Genomic DNA, 27794 nt, shown 5'->3' with positions numbered 1-27794 from the left:
TTATTCAATCGAAATGCTGATGCTCTTTAAATTCAAAAACTGCAGTTTTTTTTACGACAGATTGTGATGCGCTGGCTGGTTGTGTGCGTTTTCTTTATGGATTCACGTGAGCGATGCACAGCAGGTAGCCTCAGATTCCATCTTACAAAACAGCTATGATTGATGGAACTGAGATTTATTGAGCTTCCACTGTACTTGGCTCATAAGACTTCACATTGCATGTGTGAAATCAATAGATGTGTCACTGGAAGGCAGTGATTCCCGTGTGGGACGCTCTCTCTCTGCCCGCTGCTAACCAGGTAGGACAATACTAAGCTATCAAAGCCACTGAAATCCTCACATCTCTCCAGCTTGTAGGCATTGAAAGGTTGAAGGGCTTTCTAAAAAAAAAAGAAAAAAAGAAAAATCTGTATTCAGAGTGTGTGCTCTCATGTGTATCTATTGTCAAACCCTCTTTTTTATTTATTTATTTTTACAGTTGTTTCTCCCAGTATGCACCTATGAAAAAAAAAAGAAAAAAGAAAAACTAACTAAAAAATAGAGGCGATCCAAATCACATCAGGTCAACGAAGTCACTAATGGGTATCACACACAATTCCCCGTGACAGCATTTGAGTGGTATAGGCCTGTGTGGGGGGTTTTCACTCGATTGAAAAGGACTGGGGGCAACAGCAAGGGAGGGAGGGAGGGTGAAGCAGAGAGAGAGAGAGAGAGAGAGAGAGGGAGGAGGGGGAGCTACAGTACCTGTTAGAGCGCTGGATGGCCGGCTGATCAGATTAGAGGTGTCAGGGTTCGTTAATCTGAGAGGGGACGACAGACTGCCACTCACGGCTACTGCTGCTTCACACCGCTCCCGTTCAGCGGAGGTGAGCGGTGCACATTCGGTGTTGACGCGCGTCAGGGAATCTCCACCCCCCCTCCTTTGTAATTTTTTTTTATTTTTAATTTTTTTTTTTTTTTTTTTTTTTACAATGGATACCTGCGGGGTACGAGGCTGGGTGTTTCTCCTCCTGCTGTGGCAGGACGGGTCTTTGGCATCGCAGTTTCCGACACAGCTCATGTAAGTATCTCCCTTCATCCGGTCTCGAACAACGAGCCTGCGGACTCCCCGTCTCAAGTCTTCCGTCGTTTCCACATGAGTCGTTTAATCAGACACTCGCGGCGGGTGGTCTGTAGGCTGCGATACGTGCGCGGTCGGTGCTCACGTCTTATTTCGGAGTTGGAGCCTACAGTGGTGTCTCGCCGTCAGACGGTGATTGATGTTCTTACCGTAATCAGCGGCTTGTGGATGACCGGCCACGGAGCGCGGTGACAGCCCAGGCTCCTTGAGTTGTGAGGAGTTACGGGGAGGGGGTGGGGGTCGCCTGGTCCTGGAGCAGACCTGGATGTAAAAAGGACAAATGATGGCCCTGTTTGTAAATACTTTCATGTTGCAACCAGGCCTCCTAATTCTTTACCATGTTAGGAAGTAAAATGCTCGCTAAATGAAGATAAATACAACTTGTATCATTTGTGTCGGAGGTGGTCTTGGCACATAATGCTTCGGTATCCAGGACCATTCAGACCCGGAGAGTGGATTCCCCCTCCCATTGACGTGTGAGGTGTTCAAATACCTAAAGAGTTCAGTCTTAAATTGAGATTTATGTTGATTATATGAACAAAAGTTTAACATTAGAAATTATTTATATTTTATTAAGGCTAGTTTTAATATATTAACCTGAATTAATTTCGGATTGATTGCAGATTTTATTCTCTTTACTGTATCTCTATGCACATTTCCCTCTGATGTTCGCTGGGTTTGATTTGTAAGACATTTTGTCTACATTTGCATCAATGATTGTTGACCATAAATACTCCAACTATTTTTTTTCAGTGTAAAGCAACACATTTTGTTGCAACATATTTAAGTCTTCCATCCATGCTGACAATGTAACCCTGGAGTTACAAGTTAACTCCCCAAGCAGTAAACAGCCACCTCTGCTGCATCTGCTGGAGGCTCAGTGGGAGTCTGTGAAAGAGTGGGTGGAATGTTTTATAACTGTAATTCAAATTAGTTTCTCAAAATGCAAGAATGTCTAACAGTTAAAAAAAGAAAAAAAAGGGAATCCATGGCATTAATGTTCCTACACCAAACTTCAAATTGTTTATTTATAGATGTTATCAACTCGTCAAATGCGTGATTAACAGTTGTCATCAGACACAGGTCATCAGGGATGTACCTACTCGCCCCCGGTTAGCTCACGGTTTCACTCTAGTGGCCAGAATAACAGAGGAAATTGCACAATACTCAAAACATAAACTTCAGTTCACATTTATAACATTTTGGCCTCATTCCTGAAATGTCATTTTATTTTCTAGTTCAGACATTGGGACTTCTTTTTCTTTTAGCCCTCAGTTTAGTCTGACAGACAGGACTGAAACCCTAATGGCCATTTGCAACAACTTGCTGCTGTCATCTACTGAGTAACAGCAAGTAAGTAAGATTAAAGCCTACTTTGATGTTTGCTAGTTGGAAGTAGCACACAGTCAATGTCCAGGGTGATGTGTTACAACTAACTCTCAGACTTTTGAGTCTTGTCTGTGAAACTAAACTGAGGACAAAGAAGTCCTACAATGTATAAGAACAAACTTGTTTAAAAGAATAAATGAAGCCCAGCGATTTAAAGTTAATTGTGTAAAAATATTATGACACAATCTAGCCAGGAGAGGGCACTTGGAACATTGCAGTTTGAAGAGCCAAATGAGGCCCATCCTTCCCCTCAAATGACAGTAGAGGGTCCAACTTGGACTGAAGTTGTGGCTGACCCCCTTCACCTCTAGGGTGCCAAGTAAACACAGACTCTTGGTTGGGACTGGTAAAGTCTTAGTATTTAGCTGCTAACTGTTAGCTTCAACTATATACATGTAGGTCTGTGTACAGTGGTGGTGCAAATTATCGCTCCTTAGCAGTTTCACTTCAGACCCCAGCAGCACAGTGCTTGAGTAGCCTGTGTGGATGCTATGTGGGCAATGCTATTTAGGTACTGAAACAATGATGTTAACGCACAACCAGGAAATGTAATCTAGTAAAAACTAGCTGGGATAATATCGCTACTGCCCAACCCTGATGTACACTCACACTCTGCTCTGCCCACAGCTAACACTATTGCTATTTCTGTAGCCCCCTCACCATCACACACACACACACACACACACACACACACACACACACACACACACACACACACACACACACACACACACACACACGCACGCACTGTGTCACACTCAAGATTGCACCCTTGCTCCATCACTGGCAGACACCATGTTGTCTCCATACATGAGTCAACGTGTTGCTGTTTTTTTTTTTCTTCACAAGTGCAAAAGCAGACTTGTTCCTACATGCACATGTTGTCACGACGCCTCTAAAATATAAACACACAGGCGACATGTTGGCGTGCTAACCGAACGTCTCATAGAGCAGCTATAACATATTCTTCCTCTCGGCAACAACAACAACAACAAAACACAAAAACAAATTTTAGTCATAATTTTTTTATTGACAAAATCAGATTAAGAAGAATCTCTGTTTTCGCACTGTAAGGGCGATGTACCATTCTCCCACAGTGCTTTGCAACTATTTGGCGGCAAAATGGTGCATTTCAAAATACTGACACGTTTCAGCAATTATTTTTTTTTCTGGCTGCTCTCTGACACATACTAAACCAGCTGCATTTGACGCTACAGTGATTTCACTGGTTAGTGAGACTAGAGGAAGAGGAATAATAATTGTGTAGGAGGGAGGAATATTTCAGTAGAGTAACTATTAGTTTAAAAGGCATTTCTGCATGCAACACCCCCCAGCATCCCCAACCCCCCCACCCCAAAAGAAGTCAGGTTTAAGACACTTGAGCATCGGATATTTCCAAACCGTGAAGAGCTGTCCAGTTGAATTTATATCGCACCGAATAAAAACAAACCCATGCCACTATCCATATAGAGCAGGTGTAGCGACTCTAGTTTAGAGAGCCAACAACTTACATTTAAGGACGTCGTTTAAAGAGTCTTGTAAGCTGTACCATCCATTCTGACTTCAAATGATCCAGGAAGTTGGCAGTCTGCTTCAGCGTCTCTATATAATAATTTGATATCACCATATTTATATGTCTTGCCTCGACTCTTTTGAGAGTTGTGCTGAATTCATATTCTATTAATATTAGAATAGTTGGAGAGCTCTTCTGTTGAATCCTCAGCCGCTGAAACAAATAGCCTGGGTCACGTACCACATTCTCTCAAACGTTCTCATTATTGTTGCAGTCCAGAAAGGAAAGAAAGCGTTTTTGGTGATGATGACGATGATGATGTCACCGAGAGGATTTAATCAGATGATTTTGTCAAGATTGATCATTTAAGCTAATGTCCCTCCATAACTATCTGCACCGCCATTTATCACAGCAATGGTTTCGGGAAAAAAAAAAAAAAGCAATATACATAATCAGGGCTCCCGTCTGTGTGTTTTTATTCAGTGTTCCTAATGATGAGAAGCAACGGAGTGTTTGAACACAACGAAACAAAGAAATTAAAATGAACTCAATACAACTTCATCAAGTACACTTGCTTGGGTTGCACTGAATTAATGGACGGAAGGAAAAATACTGATTATCTGAGTCATTCTGTTCTGTTCTGTAAATTGAACACTTCTTTTTTTTCCATTAGCCTGGATGTTTTTAGCCAAGTGAATAAAAGCAAATATGCAACAAGACCTTTCTTAGAAGTTTTTTTTTTTTTTTTGGTACTCATCGCACTGGCTGTGCCCGTGTGTGTATGTGGAATCTTTCAGGCACACTTTCATCATCAGCTTCACTACGAGACCATTAGCTAGCACAAATGACAATTCCAATTTATGTCATTAAAACAAGACATATAATTAGTTCTGAACTTGAATCCAGAAAACTTCTGCTATGGAGACAGTGTTTGGTATCAGGGCTAAAGCTGGAGAGGGTCTGAATTGGTCACTTGGGTATCAGTATATGGTCTACAAAGAGTGAGCAGAGCATAGCAGGCTGTTTGCCGTTGGTGATTTTGTTGCCCGGTTCTGGACTGGGTCGCTTCTGCCTTCGCCTCTGTAATGAGTAATTAGACTGTGGTTTAACACAGACGCCCACTGAGATCCTCGTGATGAGCCAGCTCATTATTCTCTCGAGTCGGCAGTGATGCTATCACAACATCTGTCTCTCTTTTTCTTCTACTGTCTCTCTGCCACTCTTTCTGTTTTGCTCCCATTTACTCTTCCTGTGTCTGAAAAACAATGTAGGGCACTGTCTGACCCAGTTGCCTTTTTGTACGCGTGTGTATGTGTTTAATTATCCAGTGTTGTACCAGAGGCTGTAGTAATCAAAGCACAGCAACCAGAGCAGAAAAAATGTTGCTATCTCAGCTTAACAACAATAACGTTATTACCGTTAAGGCCTCTGTGAGTTATTATTTCACTCGGTGTATGACTCACTCTCATATTATAAGACATTCCAGCGCTGAACTACACTTACAATGACACTCTCATCCTCTCATCACGTATCCCGTACGAGGTCACGGAGAGTTTGGGACGATCCCAGCTGGGTCGTCAAGTTGGCAGTCAGTCACAGAGCTGACTTCCAGAGACAGACGAACATTCACACTCACAAAAGACATCAATAAACCAACTTACGTTTTAGATCACGGTGGGGAAGTTGAGGCACCTGGAAAAACAAAACAGAACAAAAAAGCCACACAGGAGAAGAGTGATCATTTAATAAAACACAGAAAAGGTCCCGCCGGGCCAGCCAGACGGTTTGAACTCAGAACCTCGAGGCAGCACCGCTAACCACCGCTCCGCCGTATGAGAGCCGAGCAGCTGTTAACTCATCAGTGTGTTCTTTGCCTCTCAGGTTGTACACAAACCTCCAGAACCTCCAGCAAAATGCTAGTTTGAAATGCTTTTGTTTTTTTGTTTTCTAAGCTCACAGTGAAAACAATGTGATTAAGGTTTGGCACAAAGTCTCTGGCTCATAATTATACAGTATTAGTTATATACAAACAAGTCCATTACCTTTCATATGTTCTAGTTGTGGATGAGAGAATGCAGGGTATTCTTTTTATTCGGAATACAGTTTAAAAGAAAAAGTGTAAGTGTGTCAGCGATTGTATCATTCCAGGTCCGTCCCCTCCCGAAACAACTCCACATTCGAATAATGCTAATATATATTCAGAATATTTAAGTAATTCTATTTACTATAGAAATGACTGAATGTTTTGCTTTCAAAACTTTATTCAATATCCCAATAAGTAAAAGTATAGTAAAAGTAGAAACTCAAGGTTCTATCATCATGTCGTCACGATCAACAGATACTGACACCGATGCAGATCAACTCTCCTCCTCTTTGCTCATCGCCCGATGAGGAGAGTTGGTAGTTAATGTGGGATCTAAGGCTTTTCCACATTAAAGTGCTCGTTTTCCAAATGCAGTGTTCAGTAAATGTTTTTCAGTATAAAATGTGAATGCCGAATAGTTGTGTTGATATTGATAATATTGACATTAGTAAATATTGGTTTTAAAATATCTGATACCAACAAAAAGAAGGATGAATCGTTTTGCTAACCGTATTGGAAAAGTTTCACTGAAATAGATGTTCATGTTGCCATGGAGCGTTGCGATGGAAATGCTGGTCCGAGCTGGAAAACTTAAATTCCTGCGTTGACTAGGATTTACAACCTTAAGATCATTTATGCTCATATAAGTTTTCCTCTAGCTGCATCATGTAGTTGTAGTTTGTGGTTCTAAATGAAATTTTAAGATAAGCTTCAGAACTGGATGGATGGATAAAGATGAATAAAGTAACACTGCTGCTGTTAGATTTCATCCAGTGTCATCATCAGTCGTGCAGTCCGGTACTTTGGTCTTGATTAAAGTGTTTCTCAAATACTTATCGAAAGACAAATTCATCTCACATGTTGTTATCAGATTATTTAAGAAAGAAAAATAAAATCTCACGCTGCTCTCTCCAGCCGTGGTCATCCGGCACTGCTTGCCTCTTGGCATCAGTGAGCAGCTGAAATAGAACACCACAGCCTCTAAATCACTGCAACAAACACTACAGTCACTAGATATCTATTTCAATTTTTGTTTTTTCTTTCTCCTGCACCGTAAGGCTCTGCAATGCCTCAGGCTGCAGTGTTGTCCACAGCCCTTAAACCATCTGGCTTTGGGAAATAAGGGCTAGCACTTGTGCTATTTCCACCTAGCATCTCGTCTCCTGTAACCTCCCCCGGTGCTCCCTCTGCTTCTCCCTCTCTTGTAAAGGGTCTCATCCTCCTGCCTCAGCAGACATGCCGGAAGATTTCTCATACACTGTTGGCTTGTTGTCCCTGATGCCTATTTCCTATTTCTGTTCTTGTGTCTTGATCTCCAGGACCTCTCTGTGTTTCCATCCCTCCACCTCCATCAGCTGCACCAAGCCCGAGTAGATGTTTTGCACACATATTGTAACTTGCATGACACCCATTACACACCTACAATGACAGGAGAATATTTCGTGGCTGTGTAAATCTTCTTTCTATTATTCCAGTGTGTGTGTGTGTGTGTGTGTGTGTGTGTGTGTGTGTAGACAATACATGCATCTTCGCCACTGGGGAGAATCTCAGCTGGATTTGCCTCAATATGAATGCATAGCAATGAGAGCTTCGGTAACACATCCCATACCTGTTCTTCTCATACGAGCAATTTCTCAGCGTGTGTGAATTAATGTGCATGCAAATAAGTCTGATTATTCAAACAAGTCTCAGTAAGAGTGCCGCAGTGTTTGAGGACCACCGGGTGAAAGACTGCGGTCAGTGTGACTGAGGTGAAACGAAATCATTGGATGGTGAAAAAAGATTTACTTTACTGTAAAAATAAAATTCATTTGAATGCAATGAAATGTTGACTTGTCAATTCAATGTAACATTTCATGTGTATGTACATGAATCAATTCTCCAATAATAATTGATATACGACATTGGATTTTTTTTTACCGACATACTTATGTTTTCAATTCATTTTGGATGATCGACCATAGTTAGCGATGTGAATTTGAATCATTGACACAAGTTTATACGACAGTCACTTTTATTGTTTATATGATAAATTCTGGGGGGGTTCATTCTGTATCTCCAAAAAAAATTATTACCAAAGAAGAGCATGTAGCAAAACCAGGCAGGAGACATTAATATCAGATATGGGGCCGACACTGACATCTGTCAGTAACAATATTATTATTATTGCGTCTCTATCACAGATACAATAAATACAATCATAAAATTCAATCAAGTCAGAATCTCTTTTAGTTATTAGAAACAATGAGCTGATCCCATCATGCTGGCCTGTATGGGTGAAGCACCAGGACCTGATGTGTTTGACAGGGAGAGAGAAGCACGCCGTCCCCCGCCCCTCTTATCTCACGCCTGCCCACTCACATCACTGTCAGGCGTCACAACCCTGGCGTATCTGTCCGATGTGATTGGCCGACATCACGTGTGAAACTAATGGTATTGGCTGACACGCAGTGACACGTGTTTGAGTGGGTGACAGTGTATTTGTTCCTGGTGATTCCAGTTTGATTGGGTGACATTTTGTAGTGACCTATCGCTGCGATTCCCTCTGGACTTTGTTTGTTTAGATACCATGTGACTGGATGCTCTTGTTAGATGACAGAGAAAAGATGACTTGATTGACAGTTTCATTTCACTGGGAAATGTCTGTGATGTCTCTTCTAAAGCGGCTACACCTGAGTTACAAGATTGGTTGTGTGCACTGTTTTGTCCCGTAGGATTAAAGAATGGGTTGATCAGATGCAGAAAGAACTCGTCACCCTGGCAGACACAGCGACAGCTGGGAAGACTCTCACACAGGTATAATCACACACACACACACACACACACACACACACACACACACACACACACACACACACACGCACGCACGCACACACAGACACACAAATGCACACACATGCACACACCTGCAAAACAAATATAGAATAATTTAAGTTGCTTTGTTTTTCTATGATTTCACCGCATAATTCTCATATTGCACTGTGTTGTCAGTTTTTCAGTCTACTCATGATTAATAAATATCTATCCGGACATCTGGTTTAAATCATCACGTGTGCTTGTACACAATCTGTCTAGATTTTTCTTAGAAAGCAACACCTGTACACTGTGGAGCAAAATGACGCGGAGGAGCTGGTGGCGAGAGCAGCCAGGAACATTGAACAGCTGCTGCGGAAGAGGTCCGCTGCCCTGGAGGTGAGACACACTCGGGAAGATGTGAATATGTATAGAAAGTCACGCGTGTGTGTGTCTGGTGAATGTGTCTCATTCACCTGCTGGCTGATTTGAGTTTGATCGAGTTTCCTTACACTGCAAAAAATGCCACCTGCAGTAATTGGGGGGCTGGGGGGTAAGAATAAAGTCATTTGGTAGAATATCAGCAATATTTTTATCCTAGACTCTTCTATTAAAGAAAAAAAGGATTTCAATGAAAGTATAATACTGAGTAATGCTGATTGGAGGCAAATATAGTGAAACTGCAAGACAAATTTCAGGGCTCAAATTACAGCTGGCGTGCGCACGCACACACACACACACACACACACGCACACACACACACACACACACACACACACACACACACACACACACACACACGTATAACAAAGTCATTAAAAGCCCCTTGAGGCAAAGTGTGATTTGTGATTCCAGGATTTGTTAATTAAGTAAACAATAACACATTATTCAATCTCTCATTATTTCATTATACTCAGTCACTGTTTGTAACAGGCTTTCCATTTCCTGCAAAAAAAAAAAAGATGTAATAAGAATGAAAACAATTATAAAAGTGTCTGTTTATTTCAGTAAAGCCTTGAGGAGATTTCTTTAGGTTTGGTAGAATTGTTCACTTTACTCGAGGATGACCTGATAGAAAGAGTCAAAGGTCAAAGAGGAAGAACTCTGATTGTCTAAACAGATTTATGGTCACGGTATGAAAAACTAAAAAACTAAATAAACTGGCACAACTGTTTTTATGATGGCCCTTGTAAATCTAACCAGCAAACACTTTGTTGTGTGTCCTGAAGTTACGATGGGGTATGCTAACACTTCCCATCCACTACCATTCATTACGCTAAGCTAACAGTCATCCAGCCTCTGAGCTCCCTGATGGCTCTGGTGAGGATTGTGAACAGTGTATTCTCTTTAAGCAGTATATTAACACTCAAATTACCTTTTGCCAATTGATTTAATTATTAGGCTGTCTGAGGTTTCACAGTACTCTGCTCACTGAGTTTCTTGTAGGAGTTATACATTCTTTTAAGGGGGTACAAATATGCAAATGCCTTCAAATTCAGGGACATAACAGATGAGATTACAATAACCTGCTTGAAACAGAATAGTCGTTCCATTCCAAAAGGTTAACAAATCTTAATGTTTTTTCCTGAACTTGTTGTGCAAAGTTGTGGTCAGTAACAGCACAATATTGCAGTGGTTGCTTGATATGAGACTTATTTGTGTGACCGACAGATACAGTGCACAGACTACAGAGGGCGAGCCTTGTACACTATTAAAATGTAAAAAACAGGGACTGAGCTCTTTCAACGGGATTCAGCGTGATCATGAAAGCTCTGACCCTGGGGAGGTTCTCTGTGCCCAACCCAACCCAGAACTGGGTCAGAGATGCTGGTATATGAACCCTTCTAACACATTCAGAGGCCTGCCTTTATAAGGCTTCAGCGCTGTGATTATTTATTAGTAATGGAGACAGAGTATTTATGAATGTTCATAAACACTTCTCCTGCCAACAGTCTGCCTCGTGTAAGTTCAGCATACACACTGCTGCTCTTATCATTTTTTCCCCGGTAATCGAGATGCGTAAGGAGCAAGAAAGTAATGAACTCAGCTCGTTATCCACGAGACAGAAAAACGAAGCGGTTATTAGGGTGAGGTGCATTCACGTGTGTGTGTGTGTGTGTGTGTGTGTGTGTGTGTGTGTGTGTGTGTGTGTGTGTGTGTGTGTGTGTTAAGGGTATTTGAGGGGTCAAATAGCCCAAAGTTGACAGTCCACCCCACCCCCTGGACATCATCGATCATTTCTCACTCTTAATTGAGTCTCATCCTCTGGTGTGTGTGACCTCCAGGCATACAGTTATTGGATTCTCTGTCTGGAGATATGTGGATGCGAAGAGATGAATGGAAAAAAATGGCAAACGCATTCATATGAGGGCAGCATGGATTGATGGACACATAGAATGACAAAGATAGGTGTTTAGGTGAGAAGAACAATGACAGTACCGTGACTTTTTTCTATTTAATTATATTTTGCACTAAACAACATCTTGTTGTCTTGCATCTTCTGAAGTTAATCAGATACAACGGAGTAATTAAATCTTTGTGGTACTCGGGAGTTCCTTGCTTATTCAGTATGTTTGATATAATGCTGGGAGTGACTCTCAATGTCAATATATCCACATCGCCCAAGGCACTTGAGCTGCTTTCAAACTTTCATTCCCCTTTGCCTCTGTCTCTTTCTCTCTCTGTCTCTCTCTCTCTAATCTTTAACGCTACATGATGGATGACCTTTCAAAGGCCGAGCAGTTTACCTAGCCACAGGTGTGTGGAACAAGTGTGTGTCTATGTATGTCTAGTCATGCTTCCATAAATAAGTGTGTGGCAGAGTGTAGCATGCATTATTAATTAGAACTTGGCTGCACACTGTTGGAAGAGATCGCTTCATCAAAGGTTTTACAATATATATACTAGGGTTTGATGTCGACAGGACACACTTACACACACACAGACAGACAGACAGACAGACAGACAGATAGACACACACACACTGTTATAGTTGCCTAAAGTTAATTTTGATTAAGCTTAAAGAGACAGTCACAAATTGGGTTCACAGATTAGTTAAAAAAAGAAGATATTGTTGATGTGTTGATTTGGTTCGGTATTGGTGCAACAATCGTGTTGCTCCACTCGTATATTGTCAACCAAAACATTTCATAATAAAATTTCACTTCCTGTTCATCACCAAGAGGGTAGGGAAGCTTCAGAGAATGACAAAACTCGCAAGTAGAAATATGCAGCAGCTAACCATCCATCCATCCATCCATCCATTTTCTATACCGCTTATCCGCTAAGGGTCGTGGGGGGCTATCCCAGCTGCCACTGGGTGAGAGGCGGGGTTCACCCTGGACGGGTCACCAGTCCGTCACAAGGCCTCAGCATCTTGCTCAAAGACACTTTGACATGGTCACCTGGGGAAGTGAGGATCGAACCAGCGACCCTTCAGTTGCGAGACAGCCCATCTAAATCGGAGCCATGCCGCCCCTAAAAGTATATTCACATCACATTTCCCTTAATTTACAAGCACCTGCACCTGTTTAGGATGCTTGACCACCAGGGAACCCCCTAAAGCATATGACATACACATTATTATCATTATTTTTTTATGTTTTGCGTCTTTGAGCTTAGATGGCGACTACCATGAAGTTAATGTGCAAGCCCACTGTTGCACTCCATACTTAAACTGACATAAAAAAGGAGCAGGTTAAAGTAGTCTGCTCAAATGAATGTAAAATGTCCCAAAACTGACATATCCCTCAGGTCAAATAAAGAAAAAGGAAGGGAGCAGTTGATAAGGAAAAAATAGCAAGAAAAAGTTAGGTTTGATAACGCAGTGTTGGTCTTCAAGGCGATTTTGTAAAAGACAAGTAACTAGTTGACAAGCTAGCTAATGTTAGCTTCCTGTGCTAGCTGCATATCTGAGGGAAGTTTCCTAAAGTGAAGAAAGTCACTAAATACACTTCTTATCATAAATCCATTTATTTCAGTGTATATGTTGGCGAGGTGGTTATAACCTAGAAGAAATAGTTTACTTGTCATGCTATTTAAGCTAACATTTTAGTCTTTGTGTAAGACTGAGCTTGAACTCATTTAAACTAATTTGCTTCCAGGTTTATATGAATACAGACAACACTGGACCACTCTTACTACTGAGTTTGCCACCATTTTATATTAAAACCAACATGAGGGTAAAGCTATGCCAGTCTGACATTGGGATGATACACAACCCAGCCACAACGATGCAGAATTCCCTCAGAAGGGTTGTGTAATTTGTGTTCGTGTAGGGGGAACTGCTGACTTTGACAAAGACTAATTGAGAGATTTTCTGCCGTGCAAGTTCACAAAACTATTTATCTAATTCCATGGCGACTCTTTAATCAGACTCTCTCTGTGGATTAGAATTCAGTCACAACACAAATTGATCACACCTACTTTTAACTCATGATTTGTATTCAAAATATTTGTAACAAGAAATTGGTTTATAACATTTACAGTAGGCGTGGAAATAATCAACAGGCAACACTTATTATTTGCAGCTATAAAGGGCCCCAAAATCAAATTTTGCTTAGGGCCCAATGGACCTTCCCTGTTTACAAGTATGTAAAAAATGTGTACTTGTTTACTTGTCCTCAAAAAGCAGGAGCAACTACCTTTACCACTGACGGAGAGCGAGGAGAGGGAGGGTGGAGGACTGAAAACGTTTATCAAAAGTAGTTGACCACATTAAAAATGTGCTAGTTGCCTGAGGCTGGATCCAATTATTTCAATCATGTTTCCCTCCTCCATCAACTCCCAATTCCTTTTTTGTCTTGCTGTCTGTGTATACTGTAATTAAAAAAAATAAAAAATAATAATTGATGCTGGAGAACTGTTCAGGCAAAGGGCCAACTGATAAAACTAAGACATGCAAATACAACCACATACCATGTTATTGTCCTTTTCTGTAGAAGCCACGTTCGCTGCAGTTGTTACTGGAACAGTCTGCATGAACGTGTGTGTGTGTGTGTGTGTGTGTGTGTGTGTGTGTGTGTGTGTGTTTCATGTTTGTGTGTGGTACTGCAATTCCCTCTCCTCTCCTGGGTTGAAGGGCTCTATGCAGTGACAAATGAGTGAGTCCACAACATTACTTAGAGTAATACCTCAACCAGTACCACTAAAACTCTCCAGGACCCAGGTGGCCAAGTGCTGTTTGTATGTTTCCTTGCGCGTCTTTAGGAGTATTATGTTGAAGTTTGTGTTTCAACACTATATAAGCTTCCTTTCCATCACAGTTACTGGCGTACAGAGCTGAATATTTTGGGGAAGAAAAAAAAAAAGAATCAAAATGTGATGATTTTTGACTGATGCTGCAATTGTGGGTTTGGTGTTATTATTCACATTTTGAAATGAAGAAGGGTTGCCTTTCCCTTTTTTCGTGAATCTGTATTAAGTCTTTTTTTTATTAAGTCTGTAGAATACCATGTGCAGGCAGATGATATCCCTGCAGCACAATAATACTTCATTTAAAATGGTATTTTACATATTTTGCCTTTAGCGAACATCAAGCCTCATGTGATTGGGATATTACACTCAGTCGTGTGTGGATTTCAATCAAATTTCAGCCACACATACATATCATAAAAATATCGCCTTCGAGGGCTGTCAGGACGATCCAACGCATGCGACTGTTCTCTGGGTATGAATCTCTACAGTCTCAAGCTGCATTTTTATAAAGAAAATTAAAATACCCCCCTCCCCCCATAGTCACAGTAAATACATGGCTGCAGTCTGGGTGACACCAGATGTACCAGGTGACCAAACAGGAAGCTGTCAGCCAACCATGCCTCTGCTGCTCTTATTCCCATAAAGAATGTAGCCTGAATGATATTTTCCCCAGTAATGATCTCATATTTCACCACACTTAACCCTCATCCCTCTGCTGGTATCAGAGTGATCATTCCTATGACCTGACAGGCCTGATTTCTGGATTAACCATGGAGTCTGTCATTATAAACCCAATCCACGCATCAATAACTTACATACATGTACCTACAGACACAGTTATCCATAATCCTGACTGTCAGCCTACCCTCACGCTTCTTGATTTATCTAGTTTATTTATAGGAATGCGGTTTATGTGTCACTTGTACAAGTTAATTGTCTTTGTATCCAGTTGTTGTTCCATATTTTTATTAATATGTTGCCTGCTGTCACAATGTTACAATAATGAGCACAAGATGTGATACTATGTGTTCTTTGTATGTATGTGTGTGTGTTTATGTGTGTGTGTGTGTGCGCGCACGCATGTGAGTCTGTGTATTTGTGCCAATGTAACGCAGTAATGAGCAGAAGCTATGATACGATCAGAGATATTTCAGTCTCCAGAGCAGATGTTACTGAACCTCCCATCTCCTGCTCTGCACTGATCATATTAAGCAGACAAGAGGTGTGTGTGTGTGTGTGTGTGTGTGTTTGTGTGTGCGCATTCTTATTTGTGTGTGTGATAGACAGAAAGCCAGAGAGAGACAGAGAAGGACGGAGCAGGGCAGATGGGGAATTCTAACTAGACTCATGGTAGGGACAGGTTTCTACTATTCACCCAGAAGAAAAATCTCGGTGGATCGCAACATGCTTGATTGAGTTCGTCTTTATTTTGAGTCACATCATTTGACAGGAAATAGATCTGCTCTCCATACATAAATTAAAACTAATGAGCATTGTCACGATTAATCTTTTAGTCTGTGAAAGAAAATGTTAAGAAATTTTGAAAAATCCCCCGGTAAGAGGTGCTCCGAATGCTTACTCTGTCTGTGCAACAGTCGAAAAAAAAAACCTGAAAACATTTGATTTTCTGTCATGACATGACAACAGCAAAAACAACAAAAAAGCAGTGAATCTTTAGAGTCAAGTCTGGAAGCAGCATCCATCCACCCACCCATCCATCCCTTTTCTGTGCCACTTATCGGTTAAGGGTCATGGTGGGGGGGCTTGGGTGAGAGGCGGGGTTCACACTGGAAGGTCACCAGACTGCTACAGGGCCATCAGGCGCAATCAGGGGCTCAGTATCTTGCTCAAGGACACTTTGACATGGTCAATGGGGGAAGTGAGGATTGAACCAGCGACCCTTCAGTTGCCAGACGGCCTCTCTACCTCTGAGCCATGCTGCCCCTTCTGGAAGCGGCAAATGTTTGATATTTTTGCATAAAAAATAATAGACAGAAAATTGTCACAATTAATTTTCTTTCAATATTAAATGTACAAATGATGTCTTCTATCAACTTAATTATGATAATTTGTTATAATTACAATAATGACAATCTGACAATATAATAGCTTCTGTCTCACAGCAGTTTGACAGTTCCCCAGTCACTTACTCACAGACACACACAGACACACGCGGTTGCTACTCTTTTTACCTTTTTTCTTGTAACTGACATCGAAAGTAATTCTTCTCTGGTACCTTCATTATAGTATTAATGTTCTACGTGAGAGAAACAGCTTTCTGGTGACATCTGACACACTGGAAACTCAGGACGGTGATCTACGCTCTGAGATTCACTCACAAACCTGCCAAAAAGACTGAGATAGGCAGCAGCTGTAGATTTTACGGTTCTTGTCGGAGGGGTTGGCCTGTGAGAGAAGCCATGTGGAGCAGCCCGGTTCTCCCGTGGGTTCTCAAAGCTGCAGAGATATGTCCTGCTTTTTCTCTCTGTCTCATTCTCCCTCTCTCTCTTTCTCTCCTGACTCATCCCAGCTCTCTCTTTCTTGTTCCTTCTCTCTCTGCTGTATCTCTCCTGTGGCCCCTCCTGGCCTTTAGCCACATTTTCTTTATCACTTCTTACTTCTGCATCTCTGATATGAAGCTTCTTTTCTTTCTCTCTTGTGTCTACGTTCAACTTTCTCTCTTGATTTTATGCGATGCTCTCCGTCTAACCCCTCCGTCTGTCTCCTATCTCCTCCTTATCCCTCATTCCTATCTACCTATATTTCCTCTGTATTTGTTTCACATGTCTGTTTGACATTTGTTGACATTTGACTGTCCGTGGGTCCATCATCACCGTCACAGGTGTTTTAATGAGGTCTGCAGACGCCGGGATCATGCTGAGTAGAAGGATTGCTTTCTCTCTTTGGACTCGTCATCTCCATTAACCCATCCCGCTCACAATATATGTCTTTCTCTCATTTCTTTTCAAATTCCACTCCACCACCCCCCCCCCCCTCCCCCTGACTGGCCCTAGTTTCCATCCCATAACAGCTGTGAATAGATAACCCGATGTTCATGAATCTTAACACATTGTGAGGCCCGAGGAAGGAAGAGGATCGGGTGAATGTGGGTGTTAATGATCTTTTTAGACCGTTACTACTCTTGTGAGTATTACTTTGTTGTTGGAGGGAGAAGGTATTGTGCTCTGAATGGCCCATTGATTTCAGACGTGTGGAGCATTTTCACACACACACACACACACACACACACACACACACACACACACACACACACACACACACACACACACACACACACAGAGTCTAAGAGGATCTGTGATGTTTAGCAGAGCCTTTCTCATCTTCCTCTGCTTATAAGCCGCTCTCACTAAATGCATGGTGGGGTGCCGGGCTGCCCTGGCAGAATGACAACTAAGACTGTGAGAGAGGAGGGCAGAAATATCTCACTGTGGGGTCAGCAGGTAGACTCTAACACCCAGTTGTTTCTGTGCTCAGAATTGCTGCAGCAAAATAATCTCACACTGTACATCAGCTCCCAGGTAGATGTGAGAAATTCTCTATTATATACTCTACGTGCTAGCACAGCAGTTTTAGCGATCATCATTATGGGCTGTTTTATGTTCAGCTGGGATTATACTGCCCAGCCAACATGTATCAGCAATGCTGCCCTTGGACACGATTCAACATTTACTTTCATTTTTCATGATTCCTATGAATTTGCTTTCCTAGATCTTCTTCTCCTCCATAGATTTAAATCCCAGGCTTCTCATATCAATGCATCTCTAGTCCCCCATTAAAGGCTGCAGCAGAGCGATGGCTCTCCTCATGTCTCCAGTGGTCACCCAGTGACAGAACGACTCATTATGGTGCCGAGCTTTGGTATCTACACTACAATAACCAGTAGAGAGAGACAGAGAGACTAATGAGCAGGTCGATCAAGCACGTTACTGTGTGTGTGTGCGCGCGCACGTGTGTGTGTGCGCATGTGTACGTGCGCACTATGGACACCCATTAACTAAAACGTGTATGTTTTGGGTGATCAGGTTGGCTTCTCTTCAACATTTATGCCATTAAAAAATGGATTCTATTCAAGGTCACAGAAATCTTGAAAAATTATATTTGTCAATTTTTTTTTTTCCAGAAAGAAGATTAGATATCATTGAGGCAAAACAGAGAAAAAAATCTGCTTTTGCTGGACAATAAATTGTCCCTGAAATAATTATCATAAACACTATTATTGTCAATTGAAGACAATTTTGTAACCCTGTGCATGATGTACAAATATCATACAAGAAAAAAACAGAATCAAGGCCCTGATTTCGGGGCTGGACTTCATTTTTGTTGTTTTGTTCGTGTGTGTGTGTGTGTGTGTGTGTGTGTGTGTGTGTGTGTGTGTGTGTGTGCGTGTGTGTGTGTTTGTGTATCTGACAGAGATCTATGGAGGGATACCAAAAAAAAAAAGCAGAGGGTAATTAGGTATCTTTCCTCACACACACCCCCGTTGTCACCCTCCCCCCATTCCTCCCCAGAAGGGAGAAGAGCCTCGTCAAAGTCCTGTCATGAATTTTTAACAACCCTGTCTGTCTATTCTCTCAGGGTGTGTGTGCGTGTGCGTGCATGTGTATGTTTATATAGGTGAGAGAGGGTTCTTATTTGGACACCACAAAAATCTTGCATGATGTATCTTATGCAGAGCAGCTATTGTTTACTACTAATGTATCATATATCACATACGACATTGTGCTCAGAGAAATCCAGAATCAATATCTAGACTCTATGTTCTCCTGGACGTGTGTGTTTCTGCAATCGTGGTGATTCTGTACATACAATATAGCACATTGTGTTGGCACTCCTGTTTCCCATTTGACACATACAGTCTTCAACCTTTTTAATTTCAATATGTAATTAAATATGACGAACGACAGGATTTGACTTTGAAAGCTGCTGAATCATGATTTCTTGCTTGTAATTGTCACTGCTTTGAATTATTAATAGGGCGATTGTAGATTTTCCACACGTATTGCGTTTTTATAACATCTGAATACATAATAGAACAGACGATGAGAAGCATCACCAAACACATTAGCTTGCAGCGGTTGCTGGTACGAGCCCCTTTTTGGACGAGAAAACTTGGTTCTTAGCTGTTATACACTGTTATTTTGGTGCTTCATTATAATTTTTCCAAAATTTTTTGGTGTCTAAGGAGTGCTGCAGGATTCATGACTTTATTTCAGCATCAAACATACATCTAGTTAAGGAGAATTCTGCTGTTCGGTTTTAGCCTTATTCCATATTTCCTTTATTTTGAAGCTAAAGTGGGTGTGGCTTAACACAACTCACAAGCATTCAAGTGCAGTTTTTTGGTGATGGATTTTTTTTTAACTGTAAGAATGAAGTACATCTCTTTTTATTATTATATTTCACTGTCTTTAAAATGCACATGAATATAAAATATGAATGTGATTTGCACAAGTTTGAACAACCTTTTATTTGCGGAAGTTGTTTCCCTCTGAATTAGCTTGAAGCAAAATATCCTGAGAATAGATCAACTTTATGAACGACACCTGCTGTCTGGAGTTCATGAGTGTGGTGGGGGTTCCATGGTGTAATGGTGACAAACTGTGATGAAGTGATTCAAGTTCAAAGGTCACCAGGACCTCAGATTTATATCAGGCGATTGTAACCTATGGTTGTACTTGAGTTCAAATAAAAACTCGCTGTCCTGCATTGCAAAAAAAATAAAATGTGATTCTTTGAGTCCACAACACCTCCTTCAATTATATGAGACCTGGCTTTTAAATGACTGCTGGCAATCATGAACTAACTCTCCTTGGTACTGACAGCGCAGTGCAGAGCCTGTGTTATTACAAAATGACACATTTAAGATCATTAACTGGTCCTAAACTTAGATCAAATTCACAGAAATGGAAAAACTCTGGTTGAGTTGGTGACACGAGGGAAGCAAAGAGTTCTGTACCGACTTGGTTTCTAGACTTGGTCTTATCGCAGGTAGAGTACCTCTACTGCAAATAATGTTAGTGCACTATACACAGCTCTCACAACATAAAGAGCAGAGGGAACACATTGTAAGAGCAGTGCATAGTGCACCAACCTTGTACCAAAAGAACATAGGTGTCTGGTGAAAACTCTCAACAACCTCAAGCATAAGATGTTGTACATGGAAACACACATGATGTAGAGCACGATGCAGTGATGAGGTGTGTTGTTTTTGAATTTGATCAACGAGATGTTTTATAAATCCCTGATCATTTGTTTGCGTTGGTGTGATTATGGCTTTATATTTTGCTGCAGACAGCCAGAGCAGGAGAGGTGAAGACGGTCGGTTACTGACCGAGAATTCTGACAGCAGACACGTCATGAACACACACACTCACACACGTCGTAATAACAGCATAACGTAACTATAATGGCAGACTACCAAGCAATGTTTGTGATGAGTTTATTAATTGTTCTCCTGCAAAACGTAGATTTGTTGCAACAGTGCTGTGACTGGAGATGTAAATAACATCCACAGAAAATCGTCCTCTTGTTTGTTTGTACTCTCAGCTCAGTAGAAGAAGGCTTTATGCACGGGCCAGTGCTGTTCTCCCATGGTGTGCCATTAAAAAGTTACACTGCCAACTAGTGGCCTGGCAAGCAAACTACAGCAGTTGTCGAAACGCATCTCATCAGCACAGATTTATTATTTTTTTACATGACGCAAAGGAAAGGCTTTTTCGTTTTTAGTAGGGTTGTTCAGGACTAAATGTGCCCCTTGCCGCTCTGTTTCATTAGCATGGTTTGGTGTGACGGTGATCAGGATTAAGTGTTCATAAACGCTTGTGTTTGCACAACTCTCAACAGTTTGTGCTGATGTGATTTCTGGCCAAAAAGATCATGTTTTATGGTACTATTTTCACATTACCGTTTATACAGTTACCACAATACCATAAAGTATGAAATACTCTTCCATCTATATCACTCTGCACCTCTACTTCACACCCTTTAACTGTGCTCTTTACTTTGCCCTTTATGTGTTCTGCACTGTCTCTGTAGCTTCTTTGGGTTATCACAGGAAGGTGCGCTCGTACACTCATATTGCTGTCTTTATAGGTTTTTAGTGTTTGTGTGTGTGTGAACGTTAAAAGCATGTTGGGGTTAATTACATTTATATCCCCCCTGTTTTTTGTCGTATCCAACATGATTGACAGCTTCTCAGTTGGTAATCCATTTGCTCTTGACTTTATTCAGTGACCTACCATTTCTTATGCGGCTGTCTGACCTCTCACTAACCCCCCTTCAAACACACACACACACACACACACACAATCATGTCGTGGCGCTCCCTCACAGTAGAACCTTCTCATTCTGACATTACTATGTGGTCTTTAGCGGACAATCTGTAAGACCTTGATAGCCCTGTGGTTTAAGCTCTCTGCTCTCTCATAATCATTTCCCTGTCTTTTTCTCTGTCTCGGGCTTTTTAACACACTCCCAGTATTTCTCAGGTTTTCTATAATTAGATTGATGCTGTGAAGGAGACATACCTTGTAAATCCCTGTCATATTTCACTCCCCAGAAACTGGCTACAGCTGCTGAGAACTTCCAGATGGCGCATCAGTGGAAAGATGAATTTGAGGTAACAGAGGGACAGGAAAATACAGACGTTAGCAAACACACACACACACACACACACACACACACACACACACACACACACACACTGACAAGAATTGGATGTGTGAAGATATGTGAGAGTTGCACCAATTTGTGTTGTACAAGTTTGAGCTCAGGAAGTCACAAACGAATGGTGAAGATTTCATTCACAAGCTGCTACATTTCTTTGTTTGAAGAGGTTAAATCTGTTTGCATCCGTGGGCTGTTAACAGTAATTACACCTCCATTAGTAAATCATGTATTATGCATTATTATCATGTATTATGCATCTGGTTTCAGATGACCACCACAGTGGCAGATAATTATGACTGCAGCAGACTTTTAGGTGTGTGTGTGTGTGTGTGTGTGTGTGTGGGTGCGTGCGTGTGTGTGTGTGCACGCGCGCGTGTCTTAGCTTTGAATTAATTCATGGAGAATTGGTAAAGTGTCTCATGCATAATTATGATACTTCTTTCTGCAACAGCCAACAGCTAAGTGATTTTGTGCTAATGTCTTTGTTTACAGGATGATGAAATCGCCTACTACAATGCAAAGGACAACGTGAGTGTGATTCGCCCTTCCACCTATTTGTTCTGCTCTTTAAGCCCAGCTAACGCCACGTTCACACAAGGCTCAATACAGCACCTTATTTCACTGCTCCCTTCAACGTCTTCATGTTTCCTCCTCCGACCACCACATTCATATCTTGTTTCCTGGTTCATATCACCTCAGCCCTTTTCTCTTATCCTTTCTTGTTTGCCTCTTCTCCAGGATTCTCTCTCTCTCTCTGTCTTCTCTTGTGTTGCTTCCTCTTATTCATCCCTCCTCCCATCCTCTTTCAGGTGAAGAGGTTTCTGCCATGTTTCTCCTCTAATTGACAGATGAGATATATGAGCTGGCTACACTGTTGCTTTATTAGGAAGCAACTGTTCACACATGCCCTTCCTCCCCCTCTTGCTTTCTCTCGCTCTCTCTCTCTCTGTCTGTCTCTCTTACACACACCCACACACATACACACCCACACACTACCCCATTGCTTCTCTACTCTGCATTCTTTCCTCCATATTTCAACTTGTGTGTATATATTTGTATTAGTGTATGTGTGTATCTGTCTGTCTGTACTTCTCTCACTGATGCAAATTGGCAAATGCACAGTAGGAGTTGTGTATTACCTCGAGGGCCAGAAACAATCTGCCTGTCTGTCTACTAGAAGTGAAGAAGAAAACATCATCAAGCATTCAGTCAGGAGAACTACATTTCTTAAGAGGTGACACAAAACCAGGGATGACAGTGTTACACCTGACATGGACTCTCAACGATACAGAAAATATCTCCATATATCTTGATACTTTTGTATGACAGATATGATATTGATACGCCAGCTCTTCGTCATTGATAAATCAGATCGAAAAATCTTTTTTTTTTCAAATGGTAATTCATGCTTTAGATGGATTGTAAATACAATACAACTTCATGTTGGACTAAGAAAAACAATTTGCAAACCTTGTCTCGCTTCCTTTACATACTCAGGGGGCGCAACCTACTCGTGAACTCACCTGGACGGAGACCACACCTGTTCCTGGACAATATCAGGACATATCGTGGTGTTGTAATACTGCCGTACAGTGACACAAGTATCGCGATACGTATCGTGTTCTGAGGTCCTCGCCAATCCTCACCCCTAATGATTGGACTGTCCTTTACATGAATGGACAAGAGGCTTGTGCAGGTTTAACACTTTAAACCTGTGGTCAGCACGAATATCTGCTTGTTTATTTGTCTTCATCAGTTGGATGGGAATGAGACGGAAGGAAGAAAATACAGAATTCGACCAGATTTTAAGGAGGACCCGTCATTTAAACGTTTGACGGATCACAGTCACACGGCTGTCCACATCCCCACTGACATCTATGATGGCTGTGAGTATACACACACACACACACACACGCACGCACACACACACACACACGCACAGGCACGGGCACATGTACACGCACAGGCACGGGCACATGTACACGCACAGGCACACATCTAGGATCCTTTCTTGGGGAGACTTGCATTAATTTCCTGGAGACAGCTTTGCTACTATGAGCATGACCCTAACTTTAACCTCAAAAAGTGACACAATTTCCCTGGTTTGTATCCATGGAAGTGTGTTAGTCGCCCCCTCCACACACACACACACACACACACACACACACACACACACACACACACACACACACACACACACACACACACACACACACACACACACACATGTCTTTTATCGTAATAATTTACATCACAGGGACTTGCCCTTGGTCTTCAAATAGGGAGGGGAGTCCCCACAATGTGACCTAGTAAACTGATTTATGTCCCTGCAACATGAGGAATACCCTACTCCTTACTTGTACGCGCACGCACGCACGCACACGCGCGCGCGCACACACACACACACACACACACACACACACACACACACACACACACACACACCGATTTACATGTTGTAATCATGGATACAGCTGACACACCAACTTATTATGATTGTGCCTCTTGCAAATTTTGCCTGTGGTTACGAGATGGTTTTAAAAAGTCATAACAGCCTAGTAGGGCGCTGTCTTGACCGAGCTGTGTGACCTTGGGATGTAAATGAGCAGTAGATGGATGCATCCACGGTCTGAACAGACCTCCAACACCAGTGTGACAATACATCCACTTATCTTACGTACGCGGCTCTGATTCTCGCTGTTCTAAGGCTTCTAAGGCTTTTAAAACTAACAAATAATTGTTAAAAAATTAAAAGCTTGATAGGACACAAACACACGTGATCTCGTCATATGTTCCTGCAAAAGAATATTCATATCACCTTGTGTTAAATAATTCAATACATGAAGAAGATTCTGCTTACAAATGGGAATTCAGATAAGGAAGCTAAATTATGTCCTCCGTACAGTGCAGGCTTGCCATTATAAAACATTTACATCAAATAAATCAGTTCAATTTAGTAATTTAACAGCCGAGTAGGGGTCATTTCACTGTACTGTTATAAAAAAAGAATCTGGACCATTAAATGTTTAATGGCTTGTTGGCCCTGTGTGTGCTTGTGTGGGCGACTGCTGAAGGGATACAGAGTTATTAGCTCCGCCAAGGAGGTTATGTTTGTTGGTTTGTCTTTCAGCAGGATTACTCATAAAACTACTGAACTTGGTGGAGCAAAGAAGAATCCTTGTCAAAATTTAGGGACAAATCTTAAAAACAAAACAAAACAAAAAACCTGCTCGCTCTTCAGGTGCCCTTTACTTTAAAAACATACATGAGCATCTGTTACAGAGTGGATTTGCACTGTTTGTTATGAAATGACTTTCTTTTTTTCCTGATCATTTCATCATCATATGCTGACATTTACCTTGAGAAGTTCAGAATAATTTGATTCCCGAGAGCCTCTCTGACATTAGCTCAGCTCAAGTTGAATGTCAATGACTTAAGGATGGTCTCTTGAATAACTTAATGTAGCCTGCATTACATTTTATATTATTTAGTCCAGATTTATTTTCTTCTATTTCTATATTTTAAACATTTGACTGAAATAATTATCGAGTGTGACTCATACTGAGGGGAAAAAAAGTAAAAGTAGCATTGGCTTGCAGAGAGATGCTTCACTGGGACACATGGTTCAGGAAGAGTTCACTTGCGGAATTATTTCTCCAACGCACAGGCAGTCGCTGTCGTCTGTTCCTTTAGTCTTATCTGCGTGTGTGTGTGTGAGGATGTGAGTGTGTGTGTGGACCTTCATGACAGGGTGTTTCTGCCATAACTTGAAGGGACAGCAGAATGGAGTGACTTCCTCAGCAGGTCTCTTCACCCTGCTGCGTAACCGTCTGGCCCCAAGGTTACGCACTTTACCTTTCTGCTGACCCCAGACACGGGAGGGGGGGATGTATGATGGATGAGGATGGGCATGCTCTCTTGTAAGGCCCTTTTATCCATAAAAGTTCAAGCCTGCTTTATTAGAATGTGTTTGAACTTGTGGGTCTCTCTCTCTCTCTCTCTCTCTCTCTCTCTCCTTCTTCTTCTTCTTCTTCTTCTTCTTCTTCTTCTTTCTGGAGCCACCTCACTGGTCATTATCTGGGCTGGGTGCCATGACTCCTCACACTGGCCTGTTCTCAAGGATGCTGTTGCCTCTTGCTAGCATGTAATGAGTATGCATAGATTGTCTGAGCTGCTGGGACCCATCCAGGGGCTGATGTCTGATCTGAATGAGATGAAAGCAACTATAGGTGTATGTGTGTGTGTGTGTGTGTGTGTGTGTGTGTGTGTGTGTGTGTGTGTGTGTGTGTGTGTGTGTGTGTGTGTGTGTGTGAAGACCCCAAACTAGAGGTGGACTCAATTTGTGGAAACCAATCTTTCTTCTTGAGACTGAAAAGCCAGTTTGAGCCAGTTTACTTTGCAGCTCAGTCTCATGGAAATACATCAACTGGTCAGAGATTACCACGACTTCTTACACTGAATTATAGTACAATATTTGCTAAAATGACCTGCCAACACTATAATAATACAGCAATAGAAGGTTAGTTTCTGTCACGAAGGGCAATGTTTTAGTTCTGTTAACGTTTGCCGGTAACAGCTTTTAGAAATGAAAGGACTGTTAGAAATCTTGTTCTATGGTGTGTGACTACAGTTCATGTCAGGTTAGTTTTCAGCTGAACAGAACTCTGACACCCACCACTTCTGACACATTTGGTGGATGTTGGTACCAACCCCCCCCCCCCGACACATCATATAGTACATCCGATAGTGACACCAGTGCAACAGTGGTGAAACAGTTAAACCAATGGGCCCCAAACTACGGCCCGCATACGGCCCGGCTCCATATTTGGCCTGGCCCCCTGAACAATACCTGAGACGCGTTTTGATTTTTTTTCATATGTGTATTTGTATTTGATCATAAAATTTGGCTTTTTTTCAATAAAATGTTCCTTAGCTATGAACTACTTTCATTATTAACTATACTGTGAGTTCACACCAAACACCAATTCGCACTTTCGCCTTCACAGTTTCCATACAGAGTCTATGCAGACGCGCGAATTCAACTTTGGTGAAAAATTTGTATTAAGCTTGTTGAGGTTGTCCTGACGTCACTCTGCTGACTGTGTCACAAGATGGACGACAAGTTTATTGTGGCTGTGTGTGGGAACCCGGTGCTATATGACACTACGTGTAAAAATCACAAGAACTGGTTGAATATGTTGGTGTCCATTCGTGAAATTCTGTCACCGATCCTAGTTAGCAGGTCGTGAAACTGACCTGTCGTCATCCGAAAATACCGCAGGAAGCGGCAGTTATTTAGACGCAGCCCCTGGAGGAGCTTGGTGAATGTCACTTGTGCTCGCCTCTAGGTGGTGTTGTGAGCTCAGATACGACGGCGTTTAGTTTTCCGACATATTTTGGCCTTCCACAGCAGGTACAACGCAACAGTTCTTTGAATATCCATGGTAAAATGGCGGAAAGAAACGTTGCCGGAAATAGTCGCTACTCGGGCAAGTGATCGAATTCACGTTTGGTGTGAACACACAGTCAGTTAGGTAACTATTTAATACACGCATAGAACGTGACATTCTATTCCACCCTTCTGCAGTCTGTGCTCATATCTGGCTTCTGATAGTGTCATTATATATTTCCTGACTTTTTTCTGTGAAGAACCCAGAGAGGGTTATTTGGTTGTGTGGCTTTCTGGAAAACAATACATTTTTACATTAAGGCACCCCTGTGATCGTCACACTTTTTCTGTTACAAACTGACCCTGGCCCCCCATCAGAGAAGGGAAAAGTTATGTGGCCCTCACAGGAAAAAGTTTGGGGACCCCTGAGTTAAACTGTTTTCTTTCTGAATTCCTTGACTTCATTCCTTATTTTCTAGCTTCAAATATCCTGAGAAACACACTTCATTAGATTCTTAGTTATAAAATGTAATTGGTTTGTTTGTACTTGGTCGCCATGTTGGAAAGTGGCACGGATGACATTGCTGCACAGGCGCACACGACGCGCCATCTCTTCACGACA

The 27794-nt window shown here is 41.7% G+C and overlaps 1 protein-coding gene across 2 annotated transcripts in view; it reads left to right on the top strand.

Annotated features, from left to right (window-relative positions):
- The first annotated feature begins 683 nt into the window (after positions 1-683).
- LOC147258807 (voltage-dependent calcium channel subunit alpha-2/delta-1) overlaps positions 684-27794 on the top strand; it is a 65131-nt gene continuing 38020 nt past the window's right edge. For both annotated transcript variants that reach the window (XM_086208852.1, XM_086208851.1), the window contains exons 1-6: positions 684-1060; positions 8820-8901; positions 9181-9297; positions 21674-21733; positions 22276-22311; positions 23540-23669. In XM_086208852.1, coding sequence (XP_086064978.1) covers positions 972-1060; positions 8820-8901; positions 9181-9297; positions 21674-21733; positions 22276-22311; positions 23540-23669 — 514 coding nt within the window. In that variant the 5' untranslated portion in view covers positions 684-971. The remainder of the gene's footprint in view (positions 1061-8819; positions 8902-9180; positions 9298-21673; positions 21734-22275; positions 22312-23539; positions 23670-27794) is intronic.

Source organism: Aulostomus chinensis, chromosome 7, assembly GCF_037954235.1.
Source record: "Aulostomus chinensis isolate RoL2024-O1b breed Wild chromosome 7, RoL_Achi_v1.0, whole genome shotgun sequence".
Taxonomy (NCBI): domain Eukaryota; kingdom Metazoa; phylum Chordata; class Actinopteri; order Syngnathiformes; family Aulostomidae; genus Aulostomus; species Aulostomus chinensis.
This window is presented reverse-complemented; position numbering and strand designations above follow the sequence as displayed.